Source organism: Phyllostomus discolor, chromosome 1 (assembly GCF_004126475.2).
Source record: "Phyllostomus discolor isolate MPI-MPIP mPhyDis1 chromosome 1, mPhyDis1.pri.v3, whole genome shotgun sequence".
NCBI lineage: Eukaryota > Metazoa > Chordata > Mammalia > Chiroptera > Phyllostomidae > Phyllostomus > Phyllostomus discolor.
In genome coordinates this window covers 44251655-44264137 of record NC_040903.2, presented here as the reverse complement: position 1 = coordinate 44264137, position 12483 = coordinate 44251655, and the positions used below count along the sequence as shown (strand labels likewise).

At 38.0% G+C, this 12483-nt stretch overlaps 1 protein-coding gene across 10 annotated transcripts in view; it reads right to left on the bottom strand.

Annotated features, from left to right (window-relative positions):
- Positions 1-12483, bottom strand: part of SLC4A4 (solute carrier family 4 member 4) — a 399538-nt gene that overhangs the window by 175017 nt on the left and 212038 nt on the right. For all 10 annotated transcript variants that reach the window (XM_036021813.1, XM_036021819.1, XM_028505445.2 and 7 more), the window contains one exon: positions 10992-11152. In XM_036021813.1, coding sequence (XP_035877706.1) covers positions 10992-11152 — 161 coding nt within the window. The remainder of the gene's footprint in view (positions 1-10991; positions 11153-12483) is intronic.

The window sequence follows — 12483 nt, the reverse complement described above, 5'->3', positions numbered from 1 at the left end:
AAGTTTATAGATGGCATCCTCAAATTTAGTATCAATACACTGTTTTCCAAATTTTGAACTTCCCACTTTACGTGAAGGGTAAAGATACAGGGTACAAAGGATATTGATATTAATGACAGAGTTATAAATATTCCAGTATTAATTACATTTCTGGAGAGGAAAAATAGTCTTGGTCATTTTTTAAATCCCAGTTAACAGTGAATTCACATTAATCAATCCTTCTATGAGTAATACAACACATCAGTAATTCACATTTTTCAATTAAGAAGAAAGATAGGATTAGAAAATTTCATGTACTGGCCCTGGCTGGTGTGGCTCAGTGGACTGAGTGCCAGCCTGCAAACCAAAGGGTCACCAGTTCCATTCCCAGTCAGGGCACAAGCCTGGGTTGTGGACCAGGTCCCCAGTAGGGGGCGCTTGAGAGGCAACCACACATTGATGTTTCTCTCCCTCTCTTTCTCCCTCCCTTCCCCTCTGTCTAAAGTAAATAAAGACTTTTTTAAAAGAAAATTTCATGTATCCTCTCACAGCAAGTGTGCCAGAAATATAAATATGAAAAAAACTTGAAGAGCACATGCAAAATTTAAAGTACCAACATTACTGATTTTTTTAATGTAGTCCTCTAAATTCTTCTGTCATGTTTTATTTTCTTTATAATAAGGCCAAATAAAAGAGAACAATACCTTTCCCCATATCGGGTTATTTGAACACCAATTAATCCAATAATGCAATTATACTATAAAATTATGCCTTAGTCTTATGTAAGAAGGAATGCTTATTTAGATCCAACTAAAGCCTTTCTAATATATTCTATTAGTCATTTAAAAGTATAACCTGACTGGAATTTTCTATGCAATTTGAACATCTTAGTCTTACTATAAAAAATTAAATTTTCTATGAGCTCTTTTAAGAATGGTTTTAACTAGATGACTGTGTTTCATAGAAACTGCTCCATGGGTGGCTCTGCTGATGGACAAGTTTCCCTCTAATCAAAAACAAGATGGGCATGGAGATGTAGCGTACAGCATAGGAACATGGTCAACAATATTGCAATAACTATCTATGGTGCCAGATGGGTATGGAAACACTTTGTAAAGCATATGATTGTCTAACAACTCTGTTGTACACCTGAAACTAATACAAATTAATATTGAATATAAACTGTAACAGAAAAAAATCAAAAATAAGAAATCCTCTTTTTCACAAGTCAGCCACAGAACTGGCCTCACAACCTTTGGCTGGAAACTAATGATTTACACAGTGTACAGTCAACTCTTTGGGAGCTGAGTGGAAGCTGAATCCAGGACGTGGCATCATGTGCCCACACAGGTGCCATAAATGCCACATAACGCTGGACCACTTGGTGAGAACTGCCTGCGCAAGGCAGGGAGTTTCTCCCATAGGAATGTTTTGGTTTGACAATGACCTTTAGCTCTCAGTATTTTTAACCATGCAAACCCTTCTCAGTAAAACTCTCAGAACCAATTCTATAATCACAATTAAAGCTCTGCTCCATAGCAAAATAATTAAGTGCTACTAAACACAACCTCTCTATTTCCCCTTTTAAGCCTTGTTCAATGTGGAAAGTCCATTTTACGGAAGAATCATAAAAATAAACAAACAGCGCCAGCCTATCTGCTGCAAGTGTTATCAAACTCCTACTCTAATTCCAGGGTTGTGGATTAAAGTGTTTCTTATCTATCCTTCCTCCGTGGTGCCTCCCTCTGTTCTTGCCCTCCCTTGTAATTTCAAACCAATCCTACATGTGCCACAGCCAGCCCTCTGTTACTAATGCCTGGAAATCACCAGTTAGAACAGGTTAAAAGATCTGTGTGGCTTATGCCCTTCATTAAGTTTCTATAAAAATGGCCCACATTGCAGGGATCTCTTTAAGCATAAACTACAAAATCTTTCAAGGAAAGTGGGGGCAGTCACATTTCACAACCACACTGAAATTAAGCCTTCAGTGTTCAAAATCCCACAGACGTTACCAATTGGGAAAGAATTTGCCAACCTTAGACTACAGCAGAGCTGAAGGGAACCTCAGGGAGTGTCAAGTTCAACCCCTTCTTATACACAGGGCAAGAGAGACTTGCTCACAGACATAGCCTAATTAGAAGCAAGCCCCCGCCCCATAAAACCAGGCTTTCTGATTCATAGTTCAGATCTTTTTTCCATATCACACAGTACTTTATTTGAAAAGGAAGCTCTAAACAAAAAAAAAATTGATATATGCAGAATTTCTACAAAACAACAGAAATATAACCAATCATGAGGTATCTGTTAATCCAGCCAAGTGGCAATTTTAAAGGCTGACCCCTAAAGACATAAAGGATGTGCTACAGATGGCTCCATGCACTGATGGGGACTGTGGGAACTAGTACAACCCTTCCTGAAGGCCAAGCGGCAACCACATAACAAAACTCATTCATGTGTTCAAACTCTGTGAATATTTCCGCATTAGAAATCTATGTTAAGGAAATAATTACTGTCACAAATAATGTTCACAAATAACTTTCACAAATAACTAATAATGCATGACAAAAACATTCACTTCTTTTCTTTGCAATAAAAACTTTAAGGCTCCATGTGATCTCCATTTTTGTGAGTCTGTTCCTGCTCTAGTTGTTTGCTTAGTTTGTTTTTGTTTTTGCTTTTAGGTTCAGTCATTGATAGTTGTGAATTTGTTGTCATTTTAATGTTCATAGTTTTGATCTTCTTTTTCTTAGATAAGTCCCTTTAACATTTCATATAGTAAGAGCTTGGTGATGATGAAGTTTAACTTGACCTTATCTAAGAAGTACTTTATCTGCTCTTCCATTCTAAACGATAGCTTTGCTGGGTAAAGTAATCTTGGATGTAGGTCCTTGCCTTTCATGACTTTGAATACTTCTTGCCAGCCCCTTCTGGTCTGTAAGATTTCTTTTGAGAAATCAACTGATAGTCTAATGGAAGGTTATAAGTGAGAAAGGTGAGAGAGGAGGATGGCGGAAAATGTACAGGGAATAAGAAGTATAAATGGTAGGTACAAAATAGACAAGGGGAGGTTAAGAGTAGTATAGGAAATGGAGAAGTCAAAGAACTCATATGTACAACCCATGGACATGAACAAAGAGGGTGGGGAATGCTGATGGAAGTGGGGGTGCAGGGCAGAGGGCAATAAAGGGGAGAAAAATGGGACAACTGTTATATCATAATCAATAAAGTATTGTTTAAAAAATACCGGGACTTCTGGCCAGGATGGAGGTGTAAGAAGACACACTGTGCCTCCTCACACAACCAAAATAAGAACAACAAAAATTGAGAAACAAAATAACAACTAGAACTGACAGAAAATTGAACTGTATGGAAGTTCCACAACCAAGGAGTTAAAGAAGAAACATGTATCCAGCCCGATAGGAGGGGTGGAGTTGAGCAGCCAGGGGGAGAGGGGTTGCAGCAAAGAAAAGCAGCAGCTGGTGGACCCTGGGAACACAAGGCAGCAGCTGGTGAACACAGAGAGACAGGGACTGTGGACAGGTGCAGCGTGCAAGGTGGCTGGCAGACCGGGTGGTCTCACATTCTCACGTAGATAAACCAGGTGAAACTGGGCAGCAAGACAGACTGAGCAACCCAGGATCCCAGTGTGGGGAAATAAAGCCTCAAAACACCGATTAAAAACACCTGTGGGGTTTGAGCTGCAAGGAGAAACTCCCAGCCTCACAGGAGAGTTAGTTGGAGAGACTCACAGGGTCCTAGAATGTACACAAGCCCACCTACATGGGAATCAGCACCAGAAAGGCCCGGTTTGCTTGGGGGAAATGGTAGAAGGGACTGAAATACGGCAGAGAGCGAAGCAAGTGCCATTGTTCCCTCTCGGACCCCACCCCCACATACAGTGTCACAACCAAGAGACCGGGTTGCCCCGCCCTGGTGAACACCTAAGGCTCTGCCCCTCATACATAATAGGCACGTCAAGACAAAAAAAAAAAAAAAATGGCCCGAAAGAAAGAACAGATTAAAGCTCCAGAAAAAATACAACTAAGCATTGAAGAGATAGACAACCTATCAGATGCACAGTTCAAAGCACTGGTGATCAGGATGCTCACAGAATTGGTTGAATTTGGTCACAAATTAGATGACAAAATGAAGACTACGCTAAGTGAAATGAAGGAAAATGCACAGGGAACCAATAGTGATGGGAAGGAAACTGGGACTCAAATCAATGGAATGGATCAAAAGGAAGAAAGAAACAACCAAACAGAAAAGAATGAAAAAACAAGAATTCAAAAAAATGAGGAGAGGCTTAGGAACCTCCAGGACATCTTTAAACGTTCCAACATCCAAATTATAGGGGTACCAGAAGGAGAAGAGGAACAGCAACAAGTGGAAAAGTTATTTGAGCAAATAATAATGGAGAACTTCCCCAATCTGGCAAAGGAAATAGACTTCCAGGAAGTCCAGGAAGCTCAGAGAGCCCCAAAGAAGTTGGACCCAAAGACAAACACACCAAGGCACATCATAATTACATTAGCCAAGATTAAAATGAAGGAGAGAATCCTAGAAGCAGCAAGAGACAAGGAGACAGTTACCTACAAAGGAGTTCCCATCAGACTGTCTGCGGATTTCTCAAAAGAGACCTTACAGGCAAGAAGGGGATATAAAGAAATATTCCAAGTCATGAAAGGCAAGGGCCTCCATCCAAGATTGCTCTATCCAGCAAAGCTTTCATTTAGAATGGAAGGGCAGATAAAATGCTTCTCAGATAAGGTCAAGTTAAAGGAGTTCATCATCACCAAGCCCTTATTATATGAAAGGTTAAAGAGACTTATCTAAGAAAAAGAAAATAAAAAACATGTACAGTAAAATGACAGCAAACTCACAGTCATTAACAACCACACCTGAAACAAAAATAAAAACAAACTGAGCAATCAACTAGAACAAGAACAGAACCACAGAAATGGAGATCACATGGTAGGTTAGCAACAAGGGAGTGGAAGGAGGAGAGGGGGGGAAAAGGTACAGAGAATAAGTAGCATAGATTGTAGGTTGAAAATAAATAGGGGGAGGGTAAGAATAATGTGGGAAATGTAGAAGCTAAAGAACTTATAAGTATGACACATGGACATGAACCAAAGGGGGTGAATGTGGGTGGGAGAGGTTGTGCAGGGGGGAGGGAAGGGGGAAAAATGGAATAACTGTAATAGCATAATCAATAAAACATATTTAAAAAAACACACATGCATTAAAAAATACAATAAAATTTGGGCAATAATAAAAAAAAAACTTGAAGGCAATTTCAATGCCCAATAATAGATTTTTAAATATTTTGCAGCCATTAAAATGTTTACATTTACATTTAATGACATAGAAAGATCATTTGTATTATGTTTTTAAGTTTAAAAAATTAGATTAAAGTTATAGCATGATCCCATTCTATAATATAAGTTTCATATGTGTAAACAGATGATGTATAGAAAAACTGCTGGAAGGATAGCCCTAAAAGATCAGATTTGTGTTATTTTGTTTTTTGTGCATTATATTTTTCTGGATTATATAAAAATGAACATAGATTTTTGATAAAACATAAACATATTACCATTTTGAAAATAAAAAAGGTGTAAAAAGCAAAAAAACAACTTGACTAACACATCTGCCAACAGCGACAGCCCAGGAACGCCTTTAAATATAAAAATGAGAATTCCAAAAACAGAGCTACATCTTCCTAATCCATTTTCCATCACAATAAAACATACCTGAAATGACTTATATTTTTTTTAACTTAACAGAGGAGGAAAATTCCCACGTATATAGCTTCACATGTGAATGACACTCTTTAAATGTAGAATTATAACAACAGTAATAATAAGCTACTAAAATAATCAGTAAAAATGATGTTTTATGCTTTAAAGATACATTTTTCTATCAGCATTAAGAAGGGTTTCTTCATGAAGAAAACAAGAAGAGGTTCTGAAGAAAATCAGAATTAGGCTGAATTTTTATTTTTTATTTCTATTTTAAAAGATTTATTTATTTATTTTTAGAGAGAGAAGAAAGGAAAGAGAAAGAGGGAGAGAAACGTCAATGTGCTAGAGACACATCAATCAGTTGCCTCTCTCTCTCACATGCTGCCAAATGGGGACGTGGCCCACAACCCAGGCTTATGCCCTGACTGGGAATCGAGGCTAAACTTTTAAATACAAGTGTGAGAAGCAAAGTCTGCTTCAACAGTCTCCCATGGCTCATGACCAGGTACATTTGCACCTGCAGGAAGGGGAGATGCCTCCAAGATCTCCATTAGATGCCACTAAGATGCCACTAAGAAATAGCAGGTAGACTGCAAAAAGGGATAAAAAGTTTGCTTTTGTTTGTCTGATAAAATCACACTTGCTATTATTACTTTTTCTTCTCATCTGTTGACATAAATTTGTTGAGATAAATGGAGTAGAAGGGAAATACATCTTTTAAGACTTAGCTGCAGGCCCTGGCCAAATAGCTCAGTTGGTTAGAACATAGTCCCAATATGCCAAGGTGGCAGGTTTGATTCCCAGTCAGGCACATAAGAGAAATCAACAAATGAATGCATAAATAAGTGCAACAATAAACTGATATTTCTCTCTCTCCCCTCCTCTTTCTAAAAATCAATAAATAATTTTTTTAAAAAAAAGACTTAGTTGCACATAATTCTAAGCTAGATTCAGGACAAACCAACTCTACTTAATCCTCTGCTAAAAAATATAATTTTTTGATAACCAAATAACCAAATAATGACAATAACTCTCTAAGTTAGCATGCCATCTTCCATCATTTAATATATAATAAGGGTTTTTTTTTTTCCTTTCTGCTTTTTAACCCTCTACAAGGTTTAGTTTGTTTCAGGGAATTTTTAAGTATTTCTTTTCAGACGCATGGACAAAATCAAAGGTGGGTAGGATCAAGGGTAGGAAGTGGGGGGGGGGCTAGGATGGAGGGGAGTGGTGGTGGGGAAATGGAGACAACTGTACTTGAATGACAATAAAAATGTGAAAAAATAGACAGAGGATGTTAAGAATAGTATAGAAAATGGAGAAGCCAAAAGTTTATATGTATGATCCATGGATATGAACTAAGGTGGGGGGTAATGCTGGAGGGCAGGGGGTGGAGGGTGGAGGGAGATAAATGGGAGGGAAAAAATGGGACTACTCTAATAACATAATTGATAAAATGTACTTTTAAAAAAGTATATCTTTTCAGCCAGTTATACTCTCTCAAATATGTTCTTCTCCCTGCACTCCTGCAAATCTGGTCCTTTCTTTTTCTTCCTTTCTTTTGCTTACAAATTGTTTTATTGACTTATTAGTTGCTTCTGAATTTTTTTCTGTATTATCAGCTCCAGAATGACACCACTGGCTCTCTGTCTGCTTGGCCTAGGGACTGAAGAGTAAACATATTACTAACTGATAGTACCTCACAGTAACCTAGTAGTGTCTAATTTTTAAATTTAATGACAATTTTTTTAAGTAAATGCATGGGGGCTAGAGAAAAAGTTCAGCTCATAGCTAATAATAAAAAGTAATGGAAAACTAAAGTGAGAACATGGAGTGCTTAAAGAACCTTCCTTAAATTTAGTAAATACCAGAGCCTCTCTGGCCATTGGCTGACAAATCTCCAATGTAATATGGGACTCTGTCTTCTATTTCATGTAAAGGAACAGTTAGCTGCTGAAGACCAGAGGTTCCTTAAAATGGTTCTTTCTAGTGATGAAGATCCCAATGGCAGTTTTACACAAAAGTCCAAGAATATAATTCAGCTTTAATTTTCGTCACCCTCACTAACCAACTCCAAAGTACAGCAAAGAAGCTGATATTTCCAGTTCCAACAACTACATCTTTCAGAATCTCCTCCCTTGTCCATGAAGTCCCTGAGCAACTCTTCACTCAGCCCTCTGCTAGCTGACACGCAGAAGGACCTGGATAAACGCATGCACACAGAGATACTGAGATAGTTATGTAAGTATATAATAATCACACCAGATGTCCGCCCTTAATTCTCACAACCACCCTGAAAGGTCCACCTTCATCCTGCTTTCACAAAGGAGTAAGCTGAGACCACTAAAGAGTAAAGTAACTTGCCTCATCCATCCCATGATCATAAATGCTAGTGGGGTAGACTTTCACTAAACCCCCTTCAATTTTAAATTCACCACCCTTTCTACAACTTCACCCTGCATCTCATGGAATTAATACGTGACCACTGTCAGAAGGTAGTGTATTTTAATAGAGGACCCGGCTCAGTGAAATGAATCTCCAAACAACGAAGTTTCAGGCAGTAACAAAAGACTATAGTAAGACTTTTTCTTTTTAACAGAGGAACCTTATTGGTGGCCTTTAAACCACAACAGCTCTTCTCCCCTTAGAATGCCTATATGTTGCCAGGTCACAGCATAATGTCCGCCTTGCCCTGCACGTATGCATGTCTGATGCACTTTTTCAACTTGTCTGGTTTCAGACATTTTTGTTCCAGAGGAGTTCTTAAAGTCTAAGAATACAGAAATTCTCACTCAAAAACTGGATTAGTCTTTGTTAATCATGATACTTTTTTAGAAAATAATCTCTCATGCAGCCTTTAATAATGAGTGAAAGAAGCCATGGATGAGGAGTGACACGTGTGCATGTTTAAGAGTGCATTCTAGTGTGATTGGCTATTTAGGGAGGACACTCATGAAACAATGTTGGCAACCTGTTATTTAGGATGCTTTCAGTTCTGTAAGGTGCTTGGCCTATGTTTTTATTTTTTAATTGGTATGCAATTATAATACTTTCAATCATCAATATATAAATTATTCTGTTAGGAGACATGTTTTTGTTCTCCACATTTCTGTTTCTACTGATGTACGATTTGTATTCATATCACTGAGATAACTTATTGTTGTATCCTAGTTCATTCATAAGATGTCTTATAAGAAAAGCTGACTTATCATTCATTGTATGTGAAGAACAGATTTACCATGAAATGAATGCCTGTATTCAACTTAGAATCTTAATGTTCCTGATTTTACACTCTTGCTGCTGAGTTGCAGAAGAAGCTGCAACAGGGGAGAAAGAAGGCTCTTTACCCTTAATGTCTCCGGTTCAAAGAATTGTTTGGCTAAGGTAACACGGCCATCATTCATTCAGCTATTGAATTTGAAAGCCTCAAGAATTTCAATGACAAAAATATTTAAAAAAATAAATCCAAATAACATAATACATTTTCACATAAAAGTAAAGTTTCAATTTAGTTTTTTAAAAAAAGTCAGTGGAGCCAATCACCCAGGAAACCATTCCTTCTCTTTGCTTCTGTCTTGGTAGGCATCTCCACCTTCCCTTGGTACAACAATCCAAGATCTCCCCTCGTAAGTCAAATGTCCATTTCAGCTTCACCTGCCTTGTCAAACATGAAAAATTCTACATAGAGCAGTACTTCCTGCATTATCTTCTAACTGCCTGTGGAGACGTGGATTTGTGACTTATCTCATTTATAAAGTGGTGGATTTGCAAACCTAATTCAAGAGCCTGGAACAGTAAATGGCACATTGTAGCTTACACACCACTGCTGAACAAATGCATGAACTAATTAACTCTGTCCACCCAGCACCTTCACATTAGTCTTTCTCCCTTCTCCTTTTGCACTTTAAATACCTCAGATGCATGAAAAGTGTGGGGCTTTCTTGCAAATCTAACTAACAAGCTCTCTGATGAGTGTAATACATACATACACATCAGCTAGATATATGCCTCATTTGACAACTATTTTTTTCTTTGAATATATATGCTACAGCCTTCCCATTGTCTATTATAAAGACACAGATGCCACAGACAAGCCTTTTGTCTAAAGACAGTCAAAGAAATTTTGCAGCAAGCCTGAAATTACACAGAAATTTTACACTGGTCACTTTCTGCAGAGCCATGATCTGCATTCTTGTCCCCATAATCCCAAAGTGGGCACTTTACAGACCCCGTGAAAAAGTGTAGTCATTCAAACAGGCCCACTGGTCACCTAATTATGAAGTTTTCCTAGGAAAAATAGGCAAAGCCCCTGCACCTGTTTTGGAGAGTGTGCTCAATGAATAACATATCTATGCTGTTTTCATTACACTGAGGTGAAGGGTAATGAGGCCACTTAGGCCATACACTTGCTAGAAAATAAAAACAATTACTACTATTTGGAATGTAGTGATATGTGCCCAAGGTGTTCAACATGACAAGTTAACATTCACTACACAACACTAATTGCAAAAGCTGCCAAAGCTGCCCTGCACCATTAGGTTCGCTGAGTTGCGGCGGGTTGTACAAATGCTACTGGGAGCTGCCGTGGCCTGACTCAGTCACTAACCCGTAAGGTTCTGCTGGCTTCTTGCCTCACACAACTTCTCTCTACATGCAGTTCAAAGAGCTTCCATTTGTAGACTTCCGTCTACAAATCAGGCCCCACCCAGGAACTAGACTATTTTCCTTCCTACAGAGGATTTACACCCTGTTTTACAGATGACAAAACTTAGCCCCAGAGAAGTTCAGTTCTGTTTAAGGTCAAAGAATTATAGAAATCTAGTGTCCAGGAATCCAGTCCAATACAACCAAGGACTGGGTGGAGGCTCCATTCAAAATATTAATCCTATGCTAATAAGTGAAAGAAATAAATGCAAACCTGTATATATACAATATAATGCCAATATTAATTTTTGTAAGATCAAAAATGAAAAGCATAAGAGAGAAGATGGAGAAACAAAACTGGAAGAAAATATGCCAAAATGTTAACAATAACTATGACCAGATATAGGTGCAATGATTGGCTTTCTGAATTTTCTTAACATTTGTCTGTATTTTCCAAATTTTCTGCAATAAACCTTACTAGTTTTAGACCATAAAAAAGAGAGAATCCATGTTCCAGAATATTCAACTCTGCTTACACTAGAGGTCATCTGCATTGATGGAGACTCACAAATAGGTAGGAAAAGCTGAAAAAATGACAGGTACTTAAAACAACATACTCACCAACCAACTGTGGGAGAGAAGCAGCCTCCCTGTCGAGCATGATGGATCCTTTCTCCATGCACGTCCTCAGCTCGAATAAGCTGTGAAGGGACAATGTGGCCACGTGGGGCTTGCTCCATCTCTCCCCACCCTGTTCCACTTTTTCTTCAAACTTAATCCACCTGGGAACATGAGATTAGTGAGTAGCAATTAGAAGTGTTCTGGCTACCTTGGAAAGAGCAATATCACCCCTCCATTTCCGCCCCCCACTGGCACTACCAACATGTCTCCTTTCTTGGGGTCTTAAAAGCTTATTATATCATTAATTGTTTTACTTTTAAAAATACACCAAACAGAGTCTGCACCCTTCCCTACTGTTAGCAAGAAAACCAAAAGGAATCAAAGCATTCCTGGTTTTATATCTAGCAATAACCATGAAATCCTTAAGAATAACTAAATTTTTAAAATGAGGTAGAAAAAATATACCTTATGAAAATCTCCTTATGTAGGCTCCACTTAGGTAGAGCCTACAATGTATAAAAAAATAGCCACTACTGTGAGAATTCTGTTATGACTTCACAAGGCAAGTTTACATAAGGTGAAATATCAGTTATGAACCAGTATTTATCTTTTCAAAGATTTTCATTTACTTATTTGTAGAGAGGGGGAATGGAGGGAGAAAGAGAGGAAGAGAAACATTGATGTGAGAAAGAAATATTGATCGCCACATCTCACGCACGCCCAACCAGGAACCTGGCCCGCAACCCAGGCATGTGCCCTGACCAGGAATCGAACCAGTGACCCCTCAGTTTATAGGATGATGCTCAACCCACTGAACCACACCAGCCAGGGCAGTATTTATCTTAAATATTTGAAAAATATGGTGTGTGAAATGGTCAGATAAATATAAAATTCTCTTTTAATGCCTACAGTAGGTGAGCATGTATTGCTATGTGTTACTTTAATATATTACATATTTCTCGGCTGACCCACATTCCCTCCTTAAAATCTGGCTTCAAAAATATGCAGGCTCAATGAACAACACATCTTCTGACTGTAACAGATGTATTAACCTTACCAGTGGAGCAAACAACCCTCTTGCATAGATTTTTTCTAAGACTTCTAGACATTTTAATAGCTTATCAATCTATATATCAATTAAAATGTTTAATGGAAATGAAAGCAAAACACAGTTGACAGTTTTTATATCCCACATGCTATACATATAGACTCTTCTTATACTGGTAAAAAAGGGGAAAAAGCATTATCATTTCACTAGTTATCATGACCCAAAGAAAAATGCTTTTTTATATCACTTCAAACATTCTGAAAGATATTGAAAAGATAAACAGAGAGGTTTAAAAAATTGTTTTTCTACATTCTTCACCCAAAGGTTTAATGATTGAAACATGTTTCCCTAGAAAAGCTAAATGCTCACCTAGCTCACTAAAGCCAGAGAACAAAGGGCAGAGATCAGAGGAAGCTCTACATAAGATATTTATAGACCGCTCAC